The 21,250-nt window shown below is 44.8% G+C and overlaps 1 protein-coding gene and 1 long non-coding RNA gene across 5 annotated transcripts in view; one reads left to right on the top strand and one right to left on the bottom strand.

Moving 5' to 3' along the window:
- Positions 1-21,250, top strand: part of LOC142578593 (uncharacterized) — a 66,273-nt gene that overhangs the window by 16,793 nt on the left and 28,230 nt on the right. For 3 of the 4 annotated variants that reach the window (XM_075687986.1, XM_075687988.1, XM_075687987.1), the window contains exons 7-8: positions 6,749-6,829; positions 19,864-20,034. In XM_075687986.1, the coding sequence (XP_075544101.1) occupies positions 6,749-6,829; positions 19,864-20,034 (252 nt within the window). Of the gene's footprint in view, positions 1-6,748; positions 6,830-19,754; positions 20,035-21,250 lie in introns of all 4 variants that reach the window. The other variant, XR_012827266.1, reaches the window with a different exon arrangement.
- Positions 11,607-21,250, bottom strand: part of LOC142578595 (uncharacterized) — a 39,045-nt gene continuing 29,401 nt past the window's right edge. Inside the window, exons 3-4 of the long non-coding RNA XR_012827267.1 lie at positions 12,724-12,823; positions 11,607-12,648 (exon numbers count right to left, since the gene is read on the bottom strand). This is a non-coding gene — a long non-coding RNA (uncharacterized LOC142578595). The remainder of the gene's footprint in view (positions 12,649-12,723; positions 12,824-21,250) is intronic.

Raw genomic sequence — 21,250 nt, forward strand, 5'->3', positions numbered from 1 at the left:
TAAAACGCCTGTCTGTTCTCCTCTTGGAGCAACGAGTTGTGTTGGCACACACGACATATTCTCTGCTTGCGGCTGCCTCGGGCGGAGGTCTGAGGCACCCTCTCGCGTAAGCGCGTTGCCGCAGATAGTGAGGATACCTCGTGAGCGGCGGTGATAAACAAGCTAAGAGCAGTGCCAATCAAGATAGAAATCAACTTCTGCTGCTCCTGCAAGCGAGTGCCGACAAAGAGAAAAATCACGTTTCGCGTGCCTCCGTTGCAATCACGTGGCGGAACCAAACTCACGAAAGCGCGTTGCTGCTGAGAGCGAGAATACCTCGCGAGCAGCGATGATCAACAAGCTTAGAGCAGCGCCAATCAAGATAGAAATCAACTTCCCCAACCCCTGCAAGAGAGTGCCAACAAAGAGAAAGATCACGTTTCGCGGACCTCCGTTGCTATCACGCGGCGAAACTGCAAAAGGGGTGTTGCCGCAGTCTGCGCGACGCGCTGAAGCTAGAAATCAGTTCTTTTTATCTCTGCAAGAAGGTAGCGCAAATTTCAAATGCTTCTTGTAAGTCCTAAGAGGTGGCAGCACCTCCCAGTAAGCACGCATCATCATTATGGCGCGAAATTTCAAACGGAGGGTCGAAACCGTACCTGTACGGCAAAGACCTTGCGGGACAGAAAACCGCCTTCGTACATATATGGCAAAAACCTTCAAAGGGTTACAAACCCCAGTTATCCGATGCAATCTTACACCTGACCCGCGTTACACGACGACCCTCGCGAAGCACAGGACGGAACGGCAGACGAAAGAAAAGTGCCACCGGTCTCTTTCCTCGCTCCGTCTCTCTGCGTGAGGAGCGCTTGACACCGCTTGACTTCCTCTCTTCTCGGTGGCGTAGCCTCTCGTCGCGTTGGGGATGCGTTTCTCTCCCCCCCCATCAGCAGCCGCCCGCTGTGCTGCAATAGCGCCTTTTCTTCTCCACATTCACTTTCTCCCTCTCTTCTCGGTGGCGTCGCATTGGGGAAGCATTTCTATCCTTCCAGTTTCCCAGGAGCAGATCGCCGACATGGTAGTGCGGAAAGGCCTAGGTTTATCGCATGTGTTCTTCATCGTAATCCTAGCGACCAGCGTTCAGCGGAGGTTTTGAGTTGTGTGGAGCAACGCAACGCACAATGTCCCAAAAGCGGACAGTTCTGTCGCTCGGTGAGAAGCTGAATATTATCGAGGAAGCGGAAAAGCGGCATGAAGCCACAAAAGCCAGCATTGCCTGAGACCTTAAGATACCCGAATCTTTGCTTAAGACGATCCTGGCAAACAAAGCAGTGATATTGCAGAATGCCAACAAGTTCGTGCTCAAGCGGAAAGCGGTAAAAGAACGACAGCATGAGAAGTTAGAAAAAGTTCTCGTCAAGTGCCTACATCAAGCACGGAGCTCTGCGATCAACGTTGACGGTGCCATTCTAAAAGAAAAGGCGGACCTTATGGCATTGCGTCTGGGCATCGACGACTTTCAGGCATCTAACAGGTGGCTGGATTACTTTAAAAAACGAAACAGGATTGTGTACAGCCAGCCGCTCCTGCAGAGAAAGCACTTCCATGGACATTTCAACGGTGAACGAGTGGATGGAGCCGCTGCCAGAGATGATTGCTGCATACAAGCCCTGTGACATTTTCAACGCCGATGAGAGCGGTATTTTTCACCATATGCAGCCTGAGCAAACCCTTGCGTTTAAGGGTGACTGCTGTCATCATGGTGGCAAGCGTAGTAAAGAGCGTGTGACAGCACTATTCTGTGCTAACGAGGACGGTTCCGAGAGGCTGCCCATGCTCGTTGGAAAGTTTGTAAAGCCACGAGGCTTTAAGAACTTGAAGACGCTGCCATGTAGCTACAACTTCAACAAAAAGGCATGGATGACGTCTTCGCACTTCAGCAATTTTTTGCTGCAGCTGTATAACAAGATGGGGGCTAAGGTGAGGAGAATATTGCTTTTCGTGGACAACACACCGTGCCACCCACCCGATACGCCCAGCCCGAGGAACATCAGGGTTGTTTTTTTTTTCCTTCCCAACTGCACAAGCCGGCTGCAGCTGCTGGATGCTGGCATCATTAAGTGCGTCAATAAAGGGTACCAGAAGCGGTTAGTGCAGCGTCGGCTGGCATCTATGAAGCACAGCGAGTCAGAAAAAAAGATCACTGTGCTCGATGCTATGCATTTTATTGCCAGTTCGTGGAACGCAGTGTCTCGAACCACAATTACTAACTCGTTCAAGCACTGGGGCTTTAAGCGAGAGACTGCCTCCTCTGCTGGGGACGCAACAATCTCGATGCCGCTCGAGGCCGTTGCAGGCTTTGCCGACGACGATTTCGAGGGTTTAAACCTCACCACAATCTTCACCGAGTATGTGGACGCTGACGACAACATTGCAATCTGCAGTGAGGTGTCGCTGGATGACACCATCGAGGAGGCGTTGCCCAGTGCCGCCACCGCTGCGACATCGGACGAGGACAACGATGACGCCATAGGTGCCGTGCCTGTGCCTACCACGTTCGCCGAGGTGCTACGACACATAGATGGCATCTGGAACTTCATCTGTTCACACGACACCGCAGAGGACCTCCTTTTGGACGTTGCCCAACTCGAGCGAAAACTCTTGGTTCACGGATCAAACAAGGTCCAAAAGAAACTTACCAACATTTTTTTTAAAGTTCGCCCCGGCTGGCGGGAATCGCGGCAATGGACAGTGGAGTGCCATAAAGGTTCGTTTGAATAAAGCATGATTTGTACCTGTACTGCAGCATTCATATTTATCGCATTTACTTTTTTGGTAATTTGGCTTTCCAAGCCCTCCAGAGTATGTTAGCAGTTTACATTGAAGTTTCTCGTAAATATGTCGCGCGAAATAAGTAGAATTTTTATAGGCATAACTTATGTTCAGATTCTACTATGCTTTTTCGCAGTCCCAAGAAAATCATATAATCGGGGTTCCACTGTATTTACCGATACCTACAAGTCTACAGGCTTGTGTTTTCACTGGCTTGGTATGGCTTAATAAAAAAAAAGTGCCATCACAACAGGACACAGAGTGAAGGAGCCACTCCGCACAGCACTGATTGTGTCTACTGCTTGTTCGCTGCCTATATGAAAGTGCACGTGCAACAGGAAAGGGAAACAAAACATGTAACCACCACCGAATTAATGAAATGACAACTATGTTATGTTCAGCAATGGAACACAATCATTACTGCATTGCAGAACTGTGTATACTTCCCATGACTCACATTCTTTATTGCTCCCTATATCCATTTATTGCAATGGCAATTGTATGAGCACTTGGACTCTGCAGCTTCTAGGTGCTCCACCACATGTGTAGGCAAGCCTGTCAAGCCCACGCACCAAGTGTTGGAGGTCATGTGACCTGCTGTGTGTGGGCGCAAGAGCGAAGGCATTCCTGCGCAGCCAGTGTTGGAGTGAAGGGAATGGAATCGTTGCTTTTTTTTGCTCCCCACTGGTGGCACTCCTCATCACGCCAGCACTGTGAACACGAGTGCTCAAATCTGTTCATCTATGGCTTTGGGCATGTCACACCCTGTGTCTTTATTTTAGTCGGTGAATGAGTTTACTGCAATTTACACTGCCCATGAATATACAAGCCTTAGGTTGTTGAATATTCTAGCACCATGCTATCACTGCCAAAGCTACCCGCCGTGGTTGCTTAGTGGCTATGGTGTTGGGCTGCTGAGCACGAGGTCGCAGGATCGAATCCCAGCTACGGCAGCCGCATTTCGATGGAGGCGAAATGCGAAAACACCCGTGTGCTTAGATTTAGGTGCACGTTAAAGAACCCCAGGGGGACGAAATTTCCGGAGTCCTCCACTGCGGCGTGTCTCATAATCAGAAAGTGGTTTTGGCATGTAAAACCCCATAATTAAATTTTTTTTTTTACTGTCAAAGCTTTGCCCTTCAAACAGAACTGCAGCTTTTATTTATAACACAGCATCATTCAGACTATAATAACCTACAGCCACAACCTTTGCAGTGGCTGGCTAGGTGACTGCTACCATGCATGACCTTCAATGAATTAGCATGTGTACACATGGATACACCTACCGATTTGTCTCGTCTAACAATGTTCACGTGGCAAAAGGATATCAAAAACTGCCCTACTGCAATCTACATGCTTATGTACATGTTCCTCCTCACATTTTACATTTCTGCAAAGAGCCCCCGGTTAGCGTTATCACCATGTTTAAATACCTGGCAGCTGTGTAGTGCCTCGGCGCAAATAAGCAGAGATGTTTTTCATTAATAAAGAATGCCAACCAAGGTGCTGCTGTTGTGAAATGGGTTAATGTTCCGGGTTTTGTATGAAAGCTCTAGCCTTTTTTGACCACAAGTACTTCGTTTGGAATTCTGTTTCTAATATGAGTTTGCTTCCCAACCCAACGAGATTTTCAGTTATTGATTTTAGATGCACTTGACCAGCAAGCGGTGTACGAAGCTAATCAGCAGTGAAGCGCATTGCACTATTTTAATGTGAATGCATTACATGCCCCATTACGCAAAAGTCCGGCGACAGCGGCGTGACTGAGCAATGGTACCAAAATTGGTTGACGGCACGAAGACTAAAAACACGCCAGAAATGCTCGTATTAATGTCAAATTTCTCACGGGGGTTCCTGTAAACAAAGTAAATTAATGGCTATGAAAAGAAAATTTGGTACTTTAGGTCTGGGTGAGAATCAAACCCGGGCCTCCGGGGTGTGACACGAGCACGCTTTCCCGACACCGCAGTGGCTCCACGGTTTTGGCTGACGAAAGGTGTGCGTGTGTCATTGCACACGTCCTGTCGCAGCCATCTGGTTGACTAAAGTAATGGCCTAGTGCGTCACTAGGCATGTGATGGCGCATCCAATAGGAAGGAGGTGGTGCCATGTCATGTGCGCATAAAATGAGCGCACTGCCTCCCATTCAAAAACATCAGTCGAAAACACCTCACCAAAGGGACTATAATGCTTTCGCATTCCCACACATAAGCAGTCTTAAATTAAGTGTCTCTGCCGAATTTTTTTATTTTTCACTAATGTGTAACTGCTGTTTGCTTGTTTCAAATACAAGACTAAAGACAGTTTTAGTGATGGTCACGGCAGCTGGACTTTTTCGTTATCAAAACAGACTTGGACAGGTGACAAGATGTCTTTTCACTTGTCCATTATGTTGTTTTCACCATGGGGTGGTAGCTATGCAGACAGTATGGGCCGGCCTCTTGTTAATGCAGCCTCAGCAGAGCACCTGCTCCTAGTGTGACCAGCAAAAGGTGCCTTCACCTCTCTTAGTGAATAGAGTCCCTGGTCAGGCTAACCTGCTGTGCAGACACATGTTGTCAACATCCTTCACTATAATCTGACTTGACCTTTGTAGTTACTTTGTTTTGCTTTTGTGAGACTTTGTGTGTCAATTATGTTGTGCTTGCTGTTTTATCTGGGGTGTCCCAGCTATCAAGCACCAAGTTCTTAAAAAAATAAGAGTAAAACCTTCTATGCAAATAATTGCTTCATTCATAATTTAGTTTGTAAAGAATAACTAACTTATTAGGCAGATATGTCAAGACCAGGTGTTAGAGCACCTTTGAAAACATCCACTTCAATTGTTTGCAGCACAGTATGTTTTGCGTGGCTCTTCTTTCTGTGTGTAAACCTTGTGAAATATTTAAAAAATAGCATGTGACCATATGCGCAGCAATGACAGTGATGTCAAACAAGCTCAGCGTAAAGGTTGCTGGGAAGTAAGCCTTGCCTTTAGCACATCGCTTTGCACAGTGTGTCGCATTCGTGCTGGTTTCTGAAGGTAGCTAATAGGCTGTATTGTATCAGCCCTCTGCCCCTAGTAGCTCTCACTGTGACAATGCAAAAAGTTGCTCGATTTTTTTAGTCGGCTTCTGGTGCGTGCTGTTGCTTTGCCATGGCTATGTTCATGCGTGTAATTTTTTCTTCTTGTGTTATTGGTGCGTGCTGCCCACTCCAAATCTAGCTCAGATGTGATACACTGTACAGGACAGTGTGCTGAATGCAAGGCAATTACCTTTCACTGAGTTTGTTTGAGAGCACTGTCATTGCTGAGCACTGGCACGTAGTCACATGGCATCTTTTTAACATTTTGAGGGCTCCTGAAAATAAATAGCCACACAAGACCAAGACATAGAGTGCCACAAACAGTTGATGTTTTCAAAGGTGCTCTAACAGCTAACGTTGACATACCGGCTGTAAACTTTAGGTTGCCATTAACAGCATACAATTAGTTTCACCTGCATAGTTCTTTATAAAACTTGGTGCATGATTGCTGTGTATAGAATAATGTTTGTTCATGCAGTTGCTGCTGTTCCTGTACTAAACAGTGCTGGTAGGCCTGTAGTAATTCACTGAATTAGTGCTTGTGATGTGTGCTAGTGTGTGTACAGTTTTTATACTTTTCTTTATTGTCTTTAGTGTTGCTTTATTACGAGTAAGTATGGGGTAGCCATAAATATATTGGCCTACTTCCTCATTATTATTTAATAAAGAACAATAGCAAATGTTGTGGATGGCAGCTAAAGGCCTTCTACACGATAATGTGCAGCAACAGCTGCCTTTTCCAATTTCTGGCCCACACCAGCCAAATTGAGCAACATTTCACTTCTCCCGTTTCTGTAAAGCATATGTGACTTTAATGTCTGTACAAGTGGTCTTAGACAAAAAACAGATATCAATGCCATTTTTCTTTCAGAGTGGAAACAATGAGGCAGCTTCATCGAAACACGCCAGCTTACCTTCTCTTTTGACAGACCTCCTGCAGTATTTAAACAAGGTAAGTATTAAGTAACATTGCTTACATAAGCTGTTGCATTGCATTAGGCCAACTTAAAGGGGACATCACGGTGTCGGCCAGCTATTCTCACCATTTTATTATTGTAACTGGGCTCTCAGCACCCCTTTTAACTTGCACTTTCAAATCACTGCCTCGAAGTGAGCAAGGTCAGGGATGTGCCATGACCTTCTTTTATTCCTCTTGGGTGCAGCAGAATTGGCAGGATTACCTTACCAGGGTCCATCTGGTTTCCCTTTGTCATGTAGTCGTGCAAGTGCTTATATTTTACTTTTTTTTTTAACATAGGCGGCCCATGCTGTGTTACAACAGCAAATGCTGGTCATGAGTCATTGCACATTAGAACATGGTCAATGCATGTTAAAACTAAAACTTTTTCAACTTTAAATTTAAATATCACTAACCATGCAATTGCTTGTTATTCTCGGGTTGTTGCCACTAACATTAGTAATAACTTGCTTGCTTTTTACAAGTTCAAAAATAATTTTTACGCAAAGCTTCTGTCAAATCACTTTGCCAGCTAATCTGGGAATGCAAGCTTGACATATTTCAAGGATCACACTGCTTCCGTAGATTTGGGATTTGTTTGTGAAAGATCCATGTCTGAATGTACATAGTGAAATCAACCTTTTCTACTGATCTATAGCAATTACTTTCTGGTCATCGATATAATAACATGTAAAAAAGCATCCAAGCCTTGAATGACTACCTAATTTATCTGACTTGTATAAAATAAAAACTATTTGGTAAATTCATCAATCCTGAAGAACCTGAATTTTCCGCTAGTTTCAAATCTCTAAGAAACAAAATAAACAGTGAAATCAGGGTGTCTACCAACCGGGAGAACCGGGAATTCTCAGGGATCTTGAATAATCTGGAAATACTCAGGGAAAACTCAGAGATTTTGTGCTTCTATCAGGGAAAATTAGCTGCAATCTTATTAAAATGGAACGAAAACCGCGGTAATGCTAGCTCAAGTAACAAAGAGGAATCGTAACGCATCTACTTTGACACCGTGTCGTCGGCTGGAGGAGGTGTCAGTGTATAGTCAACGACTGACTTTCCGGACGCCCGATAATTCTGACAGCCTCGCGGCACCACCCCGTACCCCATATAGAGTCAACGTCTGACATTTTGGACGCAAGAACACTTCGTCGTCCGATTTTCCGGACTTCTTGCCGTAACCAAGGTCCGGAATAGCATTAATCAAACAAAGCCACCACCGCCGCCATTTTGATTACCTCGCGCCTCGAACGGCGCTCTCGCACGCACACCCGCTTGCAGCCGTACCCGCCATCGCGGCAGCGCTAGGCCCAGCTGCTTCGACGTTCGCTGTTAAGCTTCTTGCCGTTCGGTGCCGTGTTTTTCATTGAAAGAATTCGCCACTGTCAGCAATGCGACTCCGCCTTTGTAGTCCTCGCTATTAGCTTCGAAGCTCGGAAAGTGCAGCGCGTTGCATAAGGCAGGTTCCTGAAAGTTATCTTCGCCTTATTACAGTAGTATTACGTAGTGAAGCATAACAAGCGTCGAAAGGGGCACTTGTCACGGGACGCAGTATTTATTCCTTAATGATACACGTGTACACTCGCCATCTCCTGTCACAGTATGAGCACCGATATGCCTAATAAGTGTACTGGCACACATTCAGAGCTTTTTCGCATTTGCTTGTGGCGATTTGAGCCCTTAAAGGGACCCTGAAACGCATTTGACGATTTTGTACAAACGTATGGAGTCGATTGAGTAGGTCCTTCTTATCATTAATTGACGCATCTAAGTGCCCCGCATAAAGCGTGTAATTTATTATAAGGTTTTAAGAATGTACATCGCTGCCGATCGCAGCACATTGCTTGGTGGAATTTTCAGCTACCCCTACCCATATGACGTAAATCACCCAATTGACGTCAGTAGGGCGACCTATCCAATTTGCTGCCCAAGGCGCGCCATCGATAATTTTTCCATCTTGATGGTGAATGAATGATGTTCGTAATAGTTGCAATGTTAGTTAATTTGTTTCTATAAAATGAAAGTAACAGAAAGAGAATGCTCAAGAAAAATTTCTCACTACACTTAAGCACTTCCAGCACACAGCAAGCGTCATCTGCTTGTGTTACAACATGCTCCATTTTTACGATAGCTCCGCGGTCAGAGTCGGTCTAAGTCTTTTCGCTAGCACCATGATTCGACTTTGTTGCGTTGTGGGCTGCAAACGTAGCGACTGGCAATATGTCAAGCTGGGACATCATGTCCCTCTGCAAGACAGCAGAAGAGCGGACTGGCGCTATCCGATCGGCGCCAGGATTTGCGTGTTTGCGGCCGTCACTTTACACTGGAAGATTATTAACGCAATAGCGTTTTGCGAGTCCGGTATTAGAGTAAACCCAAGCGCAAGGGGACAGGGCCTGGCCGTTTGACCATGTCGTTTCACGGGTTGAGCAGGAGCGCCAATGGCCTGCTCAACCCGTGAAACCACACACATGGTGAAACACACGCATGGTGCAGCAACCTGGCGGCACAGAGCTCACCCACACACAGCAGCAGTAATGAAATGTATTCTTCTTTGCTGCTGGTATAAATTTTTCGCAGGAGTGTAATCGTTAACACGTTTTTGTAAATGTTTAAAATGTTTTGCACTTGATTAGCACAATATTAGCACTTTGTTTGGCTGGTTAAGCTCTGCGCCAACAGGTGGCTGGATAGTGCAGACCAATCAGGTCACTCACGTACGTCTACGCTAAATTTCCTTCGTCAGCTTGAGTTTATGCCTCCAGCCATCCGTTAAAACACCCAGCTCGCCTGTGGTTACTGGAATACCAGACATGCTCGGCGCTGCAACAGGACGCAACGCACGCTGCTTCGATAGCTCTTGGTTGGGGTCGACTGCCAAGCAGCTGGCGGAGAGTTTGGAGAGGCTTCGCGCATGCGCTCCTAGAGAACCGGAAGGTCAACGACACATCGTGCCATCATGACGCAGAGCCAGTGAAGGTGGAGCTTAGCACTGATCACTCAGCGAACGAGTTGAGGAGAAAATGCATGACTATAGAGGAGGGTAACTTGTAATCGTCAGTGGCTCTCTTAATATGAGACATTTCACACAAATTGTGGTGCGAATGATTAACTTTAGCTGTACCCTACCCAATTTTTCGGATGTTTTTGTGGCCCCTAGGGTGTGCTGAAAATCGTACACTCACTGTACAAATGACCAAGAGGATGGTTCAAGTGGTTCGTGAAGTGAATGTGCGTCGGAAGGAGGACGAGAACAGGAAGGACTGATGCATTGAGGAATGAACGGGGAAGGAGGCATGCTGCCGCTTCTTTGAAGAAGCTTGAGATCAAAAAAACAAAGTATATTGGCTGATGCCGAGATGCAGGTGTCCCTCATTCAAACCAAAATAAACTCTTACAAGCAACGAAACGCAACACTGAGGCGTTGTGCGCAGGCTGAGAGTATGTCTGAACAGCTGAGGGTGACTTAACAGCTGTTGAGAGAGAATCTCACTTGTGACAAAGTTTGGACATCATACAAATGAGCTTGTAATCAATAGATAGAAATAGCTCATATTCGAAAATATTTGCTTCTGTATGCATCTCCTTTTTATTCGTATTTGAGAATGGTCGACTCGATTCGCAATTGGTTTTGCCATGTTTTTTTTTTTGAAGGTATTTTATTTGCTGAGCATTTCACTAGCCACACCCCCTTTCAGTTTTCTTATTGAATAAGGTAAGCACTACTCCTTATTATAAAAACTGGAAGTCGCTTTTTTATTTTTAACATGCTTACTAGAGAGTGACAGCATCGGGCGACATGGTGTCAGCCCGCCTTGACATAATACAAAGTTCTGTGTCACTCAGGGAATATTGCAAAGCCACTCAGGGAAAACCTGGAAAACACAGGGAATTTGGAAGTGTCAACTTGGTAGACACCCTGGAAATGCAGTTGACTAGGAAGGCTTATTAGAATAATTTATTTGACATGACCTTTTCAAGTAACCTGAAAAATTAATGGAGATATGTGAATCTACTAATAATGGAAATTTCGAGGCACTCCAAAGCAGAAGAACAGGAACTAAGATAATCCACTGCTTCCATAAATTTTTGTATCCGGATTGTAACGGCTGTTGTAATGCTGGCACTTTTTTTGCTTTGTCGGTTACCAAGTACCACAAGGGCTATTTTTTATAACTAACAGGTGCAAGGGAGGCTTATTCTGTCTTTAATGCTCTACAAGACACTTCTAGCCTAGATGCAGTCAGTGTCCAAAGCACGATGCACTATTATCCTTTCATGTGCCATGTCTAACACACTCGTACAATAGTGTACTGCTCTACTCACCGCAGACAATGCAGCAAGCAGTAATTGCATCCATTTACAAAAATGAGATAGGAATGTTTCGAGTAAAGGTAAACGTCTATCTACACTTTAATTTCCTTTTATTTATTTTACTTGCTGTCACCTCTGTGTTCCTTTTTTTTTCTCAAGTAATCTATCCTTATTCACTGTCAGTATGGCTTTACCAGAAATTATCAACACAACAAAACATGCTCTGCTTTACCAGGAGTACTACACGCTAACTAGCTTTGCATCACAACTTCTTGCACTATGCATGCTTGTAATTTTTAGCAAGGCTCTCAGAACCATCAACCCCGAGTTTCTTTTTGCAAAGCTCGAACACACTGGTATCCGCTGGAATTATCAAAATCTAATTATGTATAGTGTACCTTAGCTCTCACTATCAGTGTGAAGTGCACTGTTTATCTGTAGGTATGTCAATTACAAATGGTGTGCCACAAGACAGCCTTTTAGGGCCCCGCTTTTTTTAAACCTATCAGGCGCTATAACCAATTGGGCACCTTTCGAAATCGCACTTTTTACACGGAGCATGCTACAGATGCTGCCAGTTTAACTGTTTCAGCCGAATTCTCCACTATTTGTTTTGCAAATGTGGTGTTTACTGCGACATACAGTGAACACATAAATCAAACCTGCAAAATGTTAAGGATGGCAGTGTGCCATATGGCATCGCCAGATATGGTGTCTTTCTCATTTCTTTTCTGCATTTTCAACATTGTCTACGGTTTTCAAATGATTACCTACTGATATAACAATTGTGCGAGTGTGTAAAGTTCACATTACAGCACCTGCACGCACCGGCACCCACTGTCCTCTCAGTGCTGCAATTTGTGTACTGTCACAATTGTGTAAAGTGTCATGATAACACATTTGGAAGCCTCTACGCTAAGCACCATGCAGTGTAGAGCAGGGCTCGACCTGGCTAGCTAGTGAATGGCACGTATATCGCTTCATAGTTTGCAGCGCTGCCTTCTTCCTCGTTTTATAAGAAGAAACTTGATGATGCACACAAGCACTGTGACAACAAGCTTCTGGAGAAAATGAGTTGAAAAATGTCTTGGACATCCACTTAAGTGATGGCGAAGAGTATGATTGAGTTGGTCAGTTCCACATGCATTGAAGACGTGGATGGAGAGAAGCTGCAAGACGTAAAATAGAAAATGATGAAAAAATTTTTAAGAAAAGGAATTGCTTTATCTCTCCACAACAACCACTACCAGCGCTGTGCTCAGTGGACAGCCCATTGAATGTGGGTAATGCCCAAGTGCCGCACACTTTTTAGGGTACATGTCTGACTTTATCTTCAAAGCTATTACAGTGTTCAACCAAACACAAATGTAATCATGATTTCTAAAGGCTGGAAAGAGAACACGGCCAGATGCAGAGCCAGCTCTGAACGGCCTTGCTGTAAATGAGAAGGTTGCAGGGGCCGATCCAAGGGTATGCCGCTGTGCCTGAAAAAAGATGCATGCGACACATTGTTGAGTTTTGTGACTGCTATGACACTTTGTATAATATTGTGTACATACCTCTGAAAACTTAACAGTTGTAGTTTCTTGTTTGCCACTGATTTATTTAATCTGGCTGATAGTGAAAAGTATTTTTTTCTCCTCTAATGACGAGCGGCATCTGAAAGAGTTATGATCTACATCAGTGATGATATTAACTCTCATTACCGCAAGAAAACGGTAGTTTCTTTTATAGGTCTCAGGAAAAAATTATTCACCTACAAATGATATCCCAGCACACATTGCTGCATAGCATATTGTGCATAATAAAATGCCCTTTCCAAAAAGACGTTGCCAAACAAAAAAATTTATTACGTAAAACAAAAATTCTATAAAGTGCCATTTTTGCTGCCAGTTGATAAAAACAAGAATAAAAACATGATGTCTACAAAAACATTAATATAAAAGGAAGTTCAGAATTTGCTTTTCAAAAATAAATAACCCAGGAATAGTGTCTGAAAAAAAAAATGCTCGGTACACCGTCATTCTTCAGATACAAAAAAAAAAAAACTAAGACCAGTTCATCGCTCATGCCATGCGGTGAAGTAGTTCCTGGATTTTGTGAAGCATAGGTGCGCTCAGCACTTTTCTCCACAAAACGTCTAGCTTTTGTTCGACGTTGCGGTCTTCGTAACACATTTGGAGTTCCGCCTTTTCTGCATCTTCTGAGGATGGTCCGATGAGAAGCCCAAGGAACGTATGTCACCAATTTGTCCAGAGTCATGTACCTCTTCCAGGACCGATCGCTCTCAGTGTAGCAGGGCAACTGCAAGATTATGCATCCAAGAATATCTGTTTGCATTTTTACAGATTGTCTTTATCACCTCTGCAGAGAAGAAGAGTAGAAAGAAAGCCCATGCTGTTGTAACCTGTCTTGCGCTGATCCATAGTGCTGGGCCGAGATTTGCTACGGGCGGCCATCGTTACGTGAATGGAAATTTCTTTGCTGAACAGCTGCGGATGTCCCATGCTGACTCAAAATATTGCCACCGTGAGAGCTTGAATCTGCTTTGCTGTCATCTTCGAAATCGTAACTCGAGTCCTCATCACTAATTTAAAGTGCGGTTGCAGCATAGTTTCAAGCACGACGCTTTTCTCGCAACGCAGCCACGCGGGACGACGCCATGGGAGCGACTTTTGATAACTGCACAGTGACACCGGCAATGCCCCTTGCTGAGATTTTACGAGATAAGCAAAACTTAAACTTTTGGAAACTGGTTGAAAATGCCAGGTCCACATGTCAGACATGCGGCAGACCTTCAGAAATACACTTTGGCAAAAGAAAACGACTCAGACTCCAAGCCAAAGCTCACTAGTGAACAGCTGGCGTCATTTTCGGTTAATTATCACCGCTCAGCACTGTCACATGGCAAAGTCGGTGATATAATTTAATTCTTGACTTGCTGGGAGTCATTTGATTACAAAATTTTGATGCTAGTGCGACGTCATCATGAGCGGCATACTTCTTTCTCGAGCAGCTGACAGCCACGCCTCTTTTTGCCATAACATACGCACATTAGTTTGCAAAAAGTTAGTCAAAAATCACAACTTCGGCTGAGCGCAAAAATTTAAACTGATTCTGAAGGTGAAGTGCCTGTACTAGCTACTGCATGGCCTTAAGTGGATAAGAAACGGCTCCAACATGATGAAATTGGCGATCTAAAGCATCAATCACAGGTGATCGATTTGAATTGGCATGGTAACGAACTGGAAGGAGGCTAAATACATTGTATGTGCAGATGACATTGCCTAGTCTTTATCCTCTGATAGCATTAAACAGCTGACAAGGCTCTTGTGTCCTTAATGCAATGGTCATCACACAATTCATTAAAGGGACGCGAAAGAGAGACGATTTCTCCTGCCTCAGTAAATCACCCTTTTACTAAGATTGGTGGCCTTGAAGTTCCTGTCATGCCGTCGGGGATTTAGGCGGTAATTATTTAGCAGCAAAGATTGACAACATAAAGGAGCCAAAGACTGAATATGGCAAGTTTTGAGAATTTTCACTGAGCTGATGCCACCAAAATGTGAAAAATTACTTTTAAATCCACAACGTACCGGCGTATAGGTTTCGGAACGAAATTAAAAAAATTACACTCTGACCTTCATTGTCTCTTCTGATAATCAACCTATAATTGGGAAACTAATGGCAACAGTGTTTTCAAAGGCTGCTTCATCAGTCGAAACTAATTTATTGTTTTGCTTTAGTGGTCCTTTTAAACATAAGCTAAGGCTGCAATGTTTCTTGTGCTTTGACGTAGTTTATAGCATGAAAAAACTTACCTGAGAGAGTGGGGACAGGAAAGAGCTCTAGACTTGAGCTGGGAAATCTCTTCCTTATCTACTGCGCTGTTTCCAAGCCTTCTAATATGTAGAAACCAACTACCACAATGTTGTGCCCATCTACATAATGTTACATAGTTTGTACAATGATCTATTGTCACATGCTGTCAACACATTTAGCATTCGTGCAAGCATTTACATCAAAGAAGCTTTGGATCCACTCATTCCAACTGTGAGAGGGATCTGCATTTTTTCAAAAATATGATTGTCATTATTTTAAATAGGACGAAAAGTTGGATCAATGGGTGGGAAGCAAAGAGCTGAGTGCGCATGGTGGTCTTATGATGAGCAGTGACTGTGAACACATTGTGCTGGTGACAGTGAGTAACCCGGGTTAAACATGCCCTGTGGGCATGTTTGAGTCCTTTGGAAGCTGGACTTTGACGCCACAAAACTATCCTTATGCAACTCCAGCACCAAAAAAAGTTATTTACTATGCTATTGGGGACTGTGTGTTATGCATCTCCAGTGCTCTTGAAATGGTGACAGCCACTGATCTTACATTGGGACATGTTTAAATCTGCAGTTAGATTTTAAGATGGTCAAATAGCAATACATGAAAAACAAGGGGCGAATGTAGAAGAGACATACCCAGTGCCGTGTGTGTCCCTTCTAAGTTTGTCTCGTTTTTTACGCACTGGAATTTGATGATCATGAATAACGAACTAACATAAATTTCAGCTCCAGCGAAGTCTGATTTAAAATTTTGCTCGTGTAAAACATTTTTGCTGTGACGTTGAGTCAGCAGAAATTCAGAGAAGCTCTTTAATAAATCTTGGAGAGGTTTGCCTGGCATGCTGCTCCAGATGATAGAAAGTGAAATGATGTGCAGTGTCCCTAAGGAAATTCAGCACATGTTCACAGCACCTTGAGAAATTGCAACCAAGACTTAGTGCCAATTGTAAATCCTATTATTCACTTATTGTAATTCTATTCTAATTTACCAATCTTTATCGGTTGGCCAGTCAATCCAGACTTGCTGTTATTGAAAATATGCCTTTTTCGTTGTCTTTTCAACACACGGTTTCTGTTTCAGTTTGTGAGTCAATCCCAATTCATCACAGCTAAAACTATTAGTTTTCTCTGGCACTTTTTCTGCACAATATGGTGCAGCCTTGTTTGTTCTCTTATGGCAAGAAAACACAAAGGGCATTGATTGTTTGTCCAGTTTCTGTCACTTTGCGGCCTGATGTGACAACAGCATTCACAAGCAATTTCAGGAGCAAGCGCACGTCACCGTCACATGAAAAAATGATTTCAATCTTTTATACAGTACGTATAGCAACCAAACTTGGTGAAAAGCTTCTTTATTAGTTGAGCAGTCCAAAAGAATCCAAATCTACAAGTGTCCCCCCCCCCCCCCTTCTTTTTTAAAAAGAAGTGTGTTTGCTTTTTTTCCTGTCTTAACGCCTAATAGCCTGAATTTATTGCCCCCAAACAAATATCCGAATTACAGTTAAAAATACTTGGTTGTGAGGTAAGAACATCCAAAATTATTCTCGCACTGTCTGCTAACTCAGGTGGGATTTGTAGACTTGTTTAAAGAAAACTGAATCATGCACAAAACAGTGACTTCAAGTTCACGTTTTCACACTGAACAAACTCAGACTTGGCAGTTATCTGTCTGGCTGCTTATTGCAGAGATGGCGACATCATTTTATGCACCCGATTGGATGCAGCCACATGGGTTTCATGAAGTCTTCACCCTCAGTGGAAGCAACATGTGCAACATGTTGTTTTCCAAGTCGGAGATGGGGGCGACACAATGCAGCTTTTTCTCCCCCTGGTTGACAAAAGATGATGTCAAAGCATCCAGGGTGTCTACTAGTGGGGAAAACCGGGAATTCTCAGGGATTTTGAATAGTTTGGAAAAACTCGGGGTAAACTCGGGAAATTTGTTCTTGAATCAGGAAAAATTAGCTGTAATTTTATTGAAAGGGAGCGAAAGTCGCGCCAATGCTGGCTCGAATAACGGAGAGGAATCGTAACGAATCGCCTTTGACGCCGTGTCGTCGGCTCGAGGAGTTTGCAGTGTACACTCAACGACAGATTTTTCGGACGGCTTCGCGGCAACACCACGTAGCCCATAGAGTCAGCGTCTGAAATTTTGGACACAGGAGAACTTCGCCGTCCGATTTTACGTACATTTTTCCATGAGCGCAGGTCCGAAACGGCATTAATCAAAGCCACCACCGCCGCCATATTGATTATCTCGTCGCCTCAAACCGGCGTTTTCGCACGCAGATCCACTGGAAGTTGCAGACACCCCCGTGGAAACGCCAGGCCTAGCTGCTTCGACATTCGCTACTAAACTTCTTGCCGTGCGGTGCCGTGTTTTAGAGCGCAGCTCTTTGGCGTCCGTTCCTGGGTTTCGCGTCGTCGTCGGCCTCGTAACCAGCTCCGCCCCCCTTTCATCCCCCCAGCGCTAGCAGCGACCGACTGATACCGCTGGATGCCGCTGACGCCGCTAGAGAGTCAAGATAACGTGACTGCATAGAACACCGTCGCCGCCATGCAGAAAGAGGAGGAAAGGGTCTCCCCCCCCCCCCCCTGTTCTTGTGTGGCGGATAGCTGGGGTTGACTCACTATCGCCGTCAGCGGCATCAGTCAGTCGCTGCTATCTCTTCCCTCCTCCCTTTATCGTGTTGTCCGCTTGCTGCGCGCGCTTCTGCCCCCATCGTTTGCCGCTGGGTGTACACGCCGCCCCCCTCCGCTTCCGCTTACTGCTGGTTGCTCTCGACGGCGGCGCTGAGCCTCCGCTTCGGCGGCGCGAACTGCAGGGTCTTCTCGGCGGCAGCGATGAGCTTCTGCTTCAGCCTCGCTTACTGCTGGTTGCTCTCGACGGCGGCGATGAGCCTCCGCTTCGGCGGCGCGAACGGCAGGGTCTTCTCGGCGGCGGCGCTTAGCCTCTGCTTCCCCCACGGCTGTGACAACCTCGCGAGGCACTTGTATACATCTCGTCTTTGAGAATCAAGCATTGGTGTACCAAGTCGAACATATATCAGTCTATTTCTCCGACCACAAAGCTTCCTTCATGACTGTCAAGAACTGTTAGTGGAGTCTTTGTTAAAGGAATACGTGTGAAAAATAAAAAAAAAAATTCTGTGATAGCGCATACATGTGTTGCTCGATTTCTTTGCCTCAATCTATCCAAAAGGTGAAACAGCTTATTTGCTGCGCTCAAATTTCGCATTAGGAAGTAACGTAATCGTCGGTAATTTTTTGTATCTGAAAAGTTTCAAAAGCGAACGCAGATATCGATCCCGTTGCTTCTTGCAGCAATGAGCTTCCTGTTGACGGCTGCGTTTGCCAACAAGGGGACCAGGATTATTCTCATTGCAACAGCAGTAATCTTTTTCAATGAAGGAATTAGACTCCGCCTTTGTAATCCTTGCGATTGGCTTGGAAGCTCGGAAAGCGCGACGCGTTGCGTAATGCCGGTTCTCGAAAGTCAGCTGTGCCATAATACACAATGTTGCGCAGTGAAGCATAAACAACGTATTGTGGTGAAGCTTAGCAAGCGTGGGTAGGGGCAATTGTCACGGGACACGGTATGTATTTCTTAACTGTACACGCGTGCACCCGCCGTCTCCTGTCACAGTATGAGCACCAATATGCCTAATAAGTGTACAGGTAGGCCCTCAGAGAGTTTTCAGACATGCCTGTGGTGATTTGAGCCCTTTGACATGCATCCATTCTTTCGGACGTTCTCGCGGCCCCTAGGGAGTCCGAAAAATCGTATGTTGACTGTGCAACTGACCAAGAGGATGCCTTAAACGGTCCGTAGGGGCGAATGCGTGACGAAAGGAGGATGAGAACATAAAGGGCCGAGGCATTGAGGAGTGAACGGGAAAAGAAGCATACCGCCGCTTCTTTGAAGGAGTTTAAGCTCCAAAAACAATCTATTGGCTGATACCGAGATGCAGATGACTCTTATCCAAACCAAAATAAAACCTTTAAAGCAGTGAAACGCAGCACTGAGGCATTCTGTGCGGGCTGAAACTACGTCAGGACCCTTGAGTTTGACTTTCCAGCTGCTGAGAATCTCACATATGACAGTTTGCACCTCATACCAATCAGCTTGCTTGCTATCACTTGATAGAAATAACTCATATTTGAATATATTTGCTTCTGTATGCATCTCCATTTTATTTGTTTGAACTTGAATTATTAGCTTTTACGTGCCAAAACACCTTCTGATTGCGAGGCACGCCGTAGTGGAGGGCTCTGGAAATTTCGACCACCGGAGGTTCTTTAACGTGCATCTAAATCTAAGTACACGGGTGTTTTCGCATTTCTTCCCCATCGAAATGTGGCCACTGTGGCCCCATTTTATTTGTATTTGGAATGTTCAACTTGATTTGCAATGGGTGTTACCATTTTCTTCTAAAATATTTTATTCACTGTGCATTTTATTAACCCTGCCCATCTGTTTTCCTCTTGAATTAAATCAACACTACTCCTTACTATTCAAACTGGAATAAGTCACTTTTTTTATTTTTTGACATGCTTACAGAGTGACAGCATTGGGCGACATGTTGTCAGCCCATGTTAACATAGAACAAATTCCTGTGTCACTCAGGGAATATTGCAAATGTCAACTTAGTAGACACCCTGGCATCCTGTTTATTCGGTATGCCACGAAATCATGACAACTGGCTAGAAGAGGTTAAGGTATGTTATTACTGTGTTGTTCCTCTCACTGGCAGATTTGTCCGAGATGGCAGCAGGAAAGGCATTGCAGTTTCAAGTTTGAAAGATTGCTTAATCACCTCTTCGATGCCATGGCACTGATAGTGCACCTCCTTGCTTCTTCAGTCAAATCCGCCAGAGGATGTAGAGACATGGCTCAACCAGCTCGAAGAACAAGTGCCCAGTGTGATGGATTACGCAGACTACTGGATGTGTCGCTGTGTCTGCTATGAAAAGTCCGGGGACTCAGCCAAAGCTGTAAAGTCACTCACAGTGGGACTGGACTTTGTCACTACGGTAAGTTGTGCCAGGTTGTTCTTTAAAACTGCCATTGCAGGCTCCTAGTAATGTGGTCATTGAAATTGAGACCATTTTCACTGTGCTAGACATGCACACAACAGATTTTTGTGAGATCAGTCATGGAGAGTATTGTAGGAGAAACAAAGCTTATATGGAAATTAATAATTTGATCTTCAAAGGTTCTGCTGGAGACACTGAGTCGAGCGAGATGGAGGCTTCTGTAATAATGTTGGCACAAAGCCAGACCAGCCACTCGCTAGCAGGCTGGCACAGCTTGGATGCCCCAATGGGGTGCCTCAATGCCAAACAGGTTTGCAGGGTGGAGACACTGCTCACAATGTCATCTTAACAAGCTTGGGGCTCATCGCCAATACGTGGATTTGGAGACTTTCAAGAGGAAAAAAAATGAATCTCGCCAGTTTCTTAACAAATGTAAGCACATATACTGAAGTATGGCTTCGGGGGCTATTAATAATGGTGCTATAAACGCTCAGTAGTCTTGCCCTACTAGGGAACTTGTCTCCGTAACACAAGATCCTGAAATTGAATCCTGGGGCGCTATAACGTAAAACTATTCCAAACTTTTCTATTCCAATTCTGTAATCAGCCCTCCGCGATTGGTCAAAAACATTTTTGGACCACCCCCACTTCACCTGTCTGTCACGCGACGTCACGAAAACCGCGATTGCTACCCATCTGATATGACGTGTACACACTGATTATGCATGATTTGACCGAGAAAGGAAAAATAGTTATTTCTGATTCGATGCCTTTTTGCCATTAGTCCCCGGCTATTGGTCAAAAGTTTTCGGGCTGCACCCACTTCACCTGCCTGTCACGCAGCGCCACAAAACTGTGAAAACTCGCCGCATCAAAATGATGTGTACACAATAAAGATGCATCAATATGCCGAACAAAACTGAATTTTCTTCTGTATAGTCGCAGGCTGCCCCATTCCGAAAGGAATAAAAGATGGCTGCCGCCGACCGCTGAGGCGCTGGCTACTCGCACCTGCCGGAGAGCATGGGTTTATTTGTGCATAATAAGACTTCTTGCGTGGCCGTGTAACATTTTTGAGCACTTTCGGCACTTTTACAACCTCATTCTGCCACCTCTTCTTTGCTGAGGATCCGTTTTACCATCATTCTTAAGCTTCCGTTGCATGCCACCGCAATTTTCGACCAGCCACCGCATGCTAAGTGAGGGAAAGTGG

Source organism: Dermacentor variabilis, chromosome 4 (genome assembly GCF_050947875.1).
Source record: "Dermacentor variabilis isolate Ectoservices chromosome 4, ASM5094787v1, whole genome shotgun sequence".
NCBI classification, from domain to species: domain Eukaryota; kingdom Metazoa; phylum Arthropoda; class Arachnida; order Ixodida; family Ixodidae; genus Dermacentor; species Dermacentor variabilis.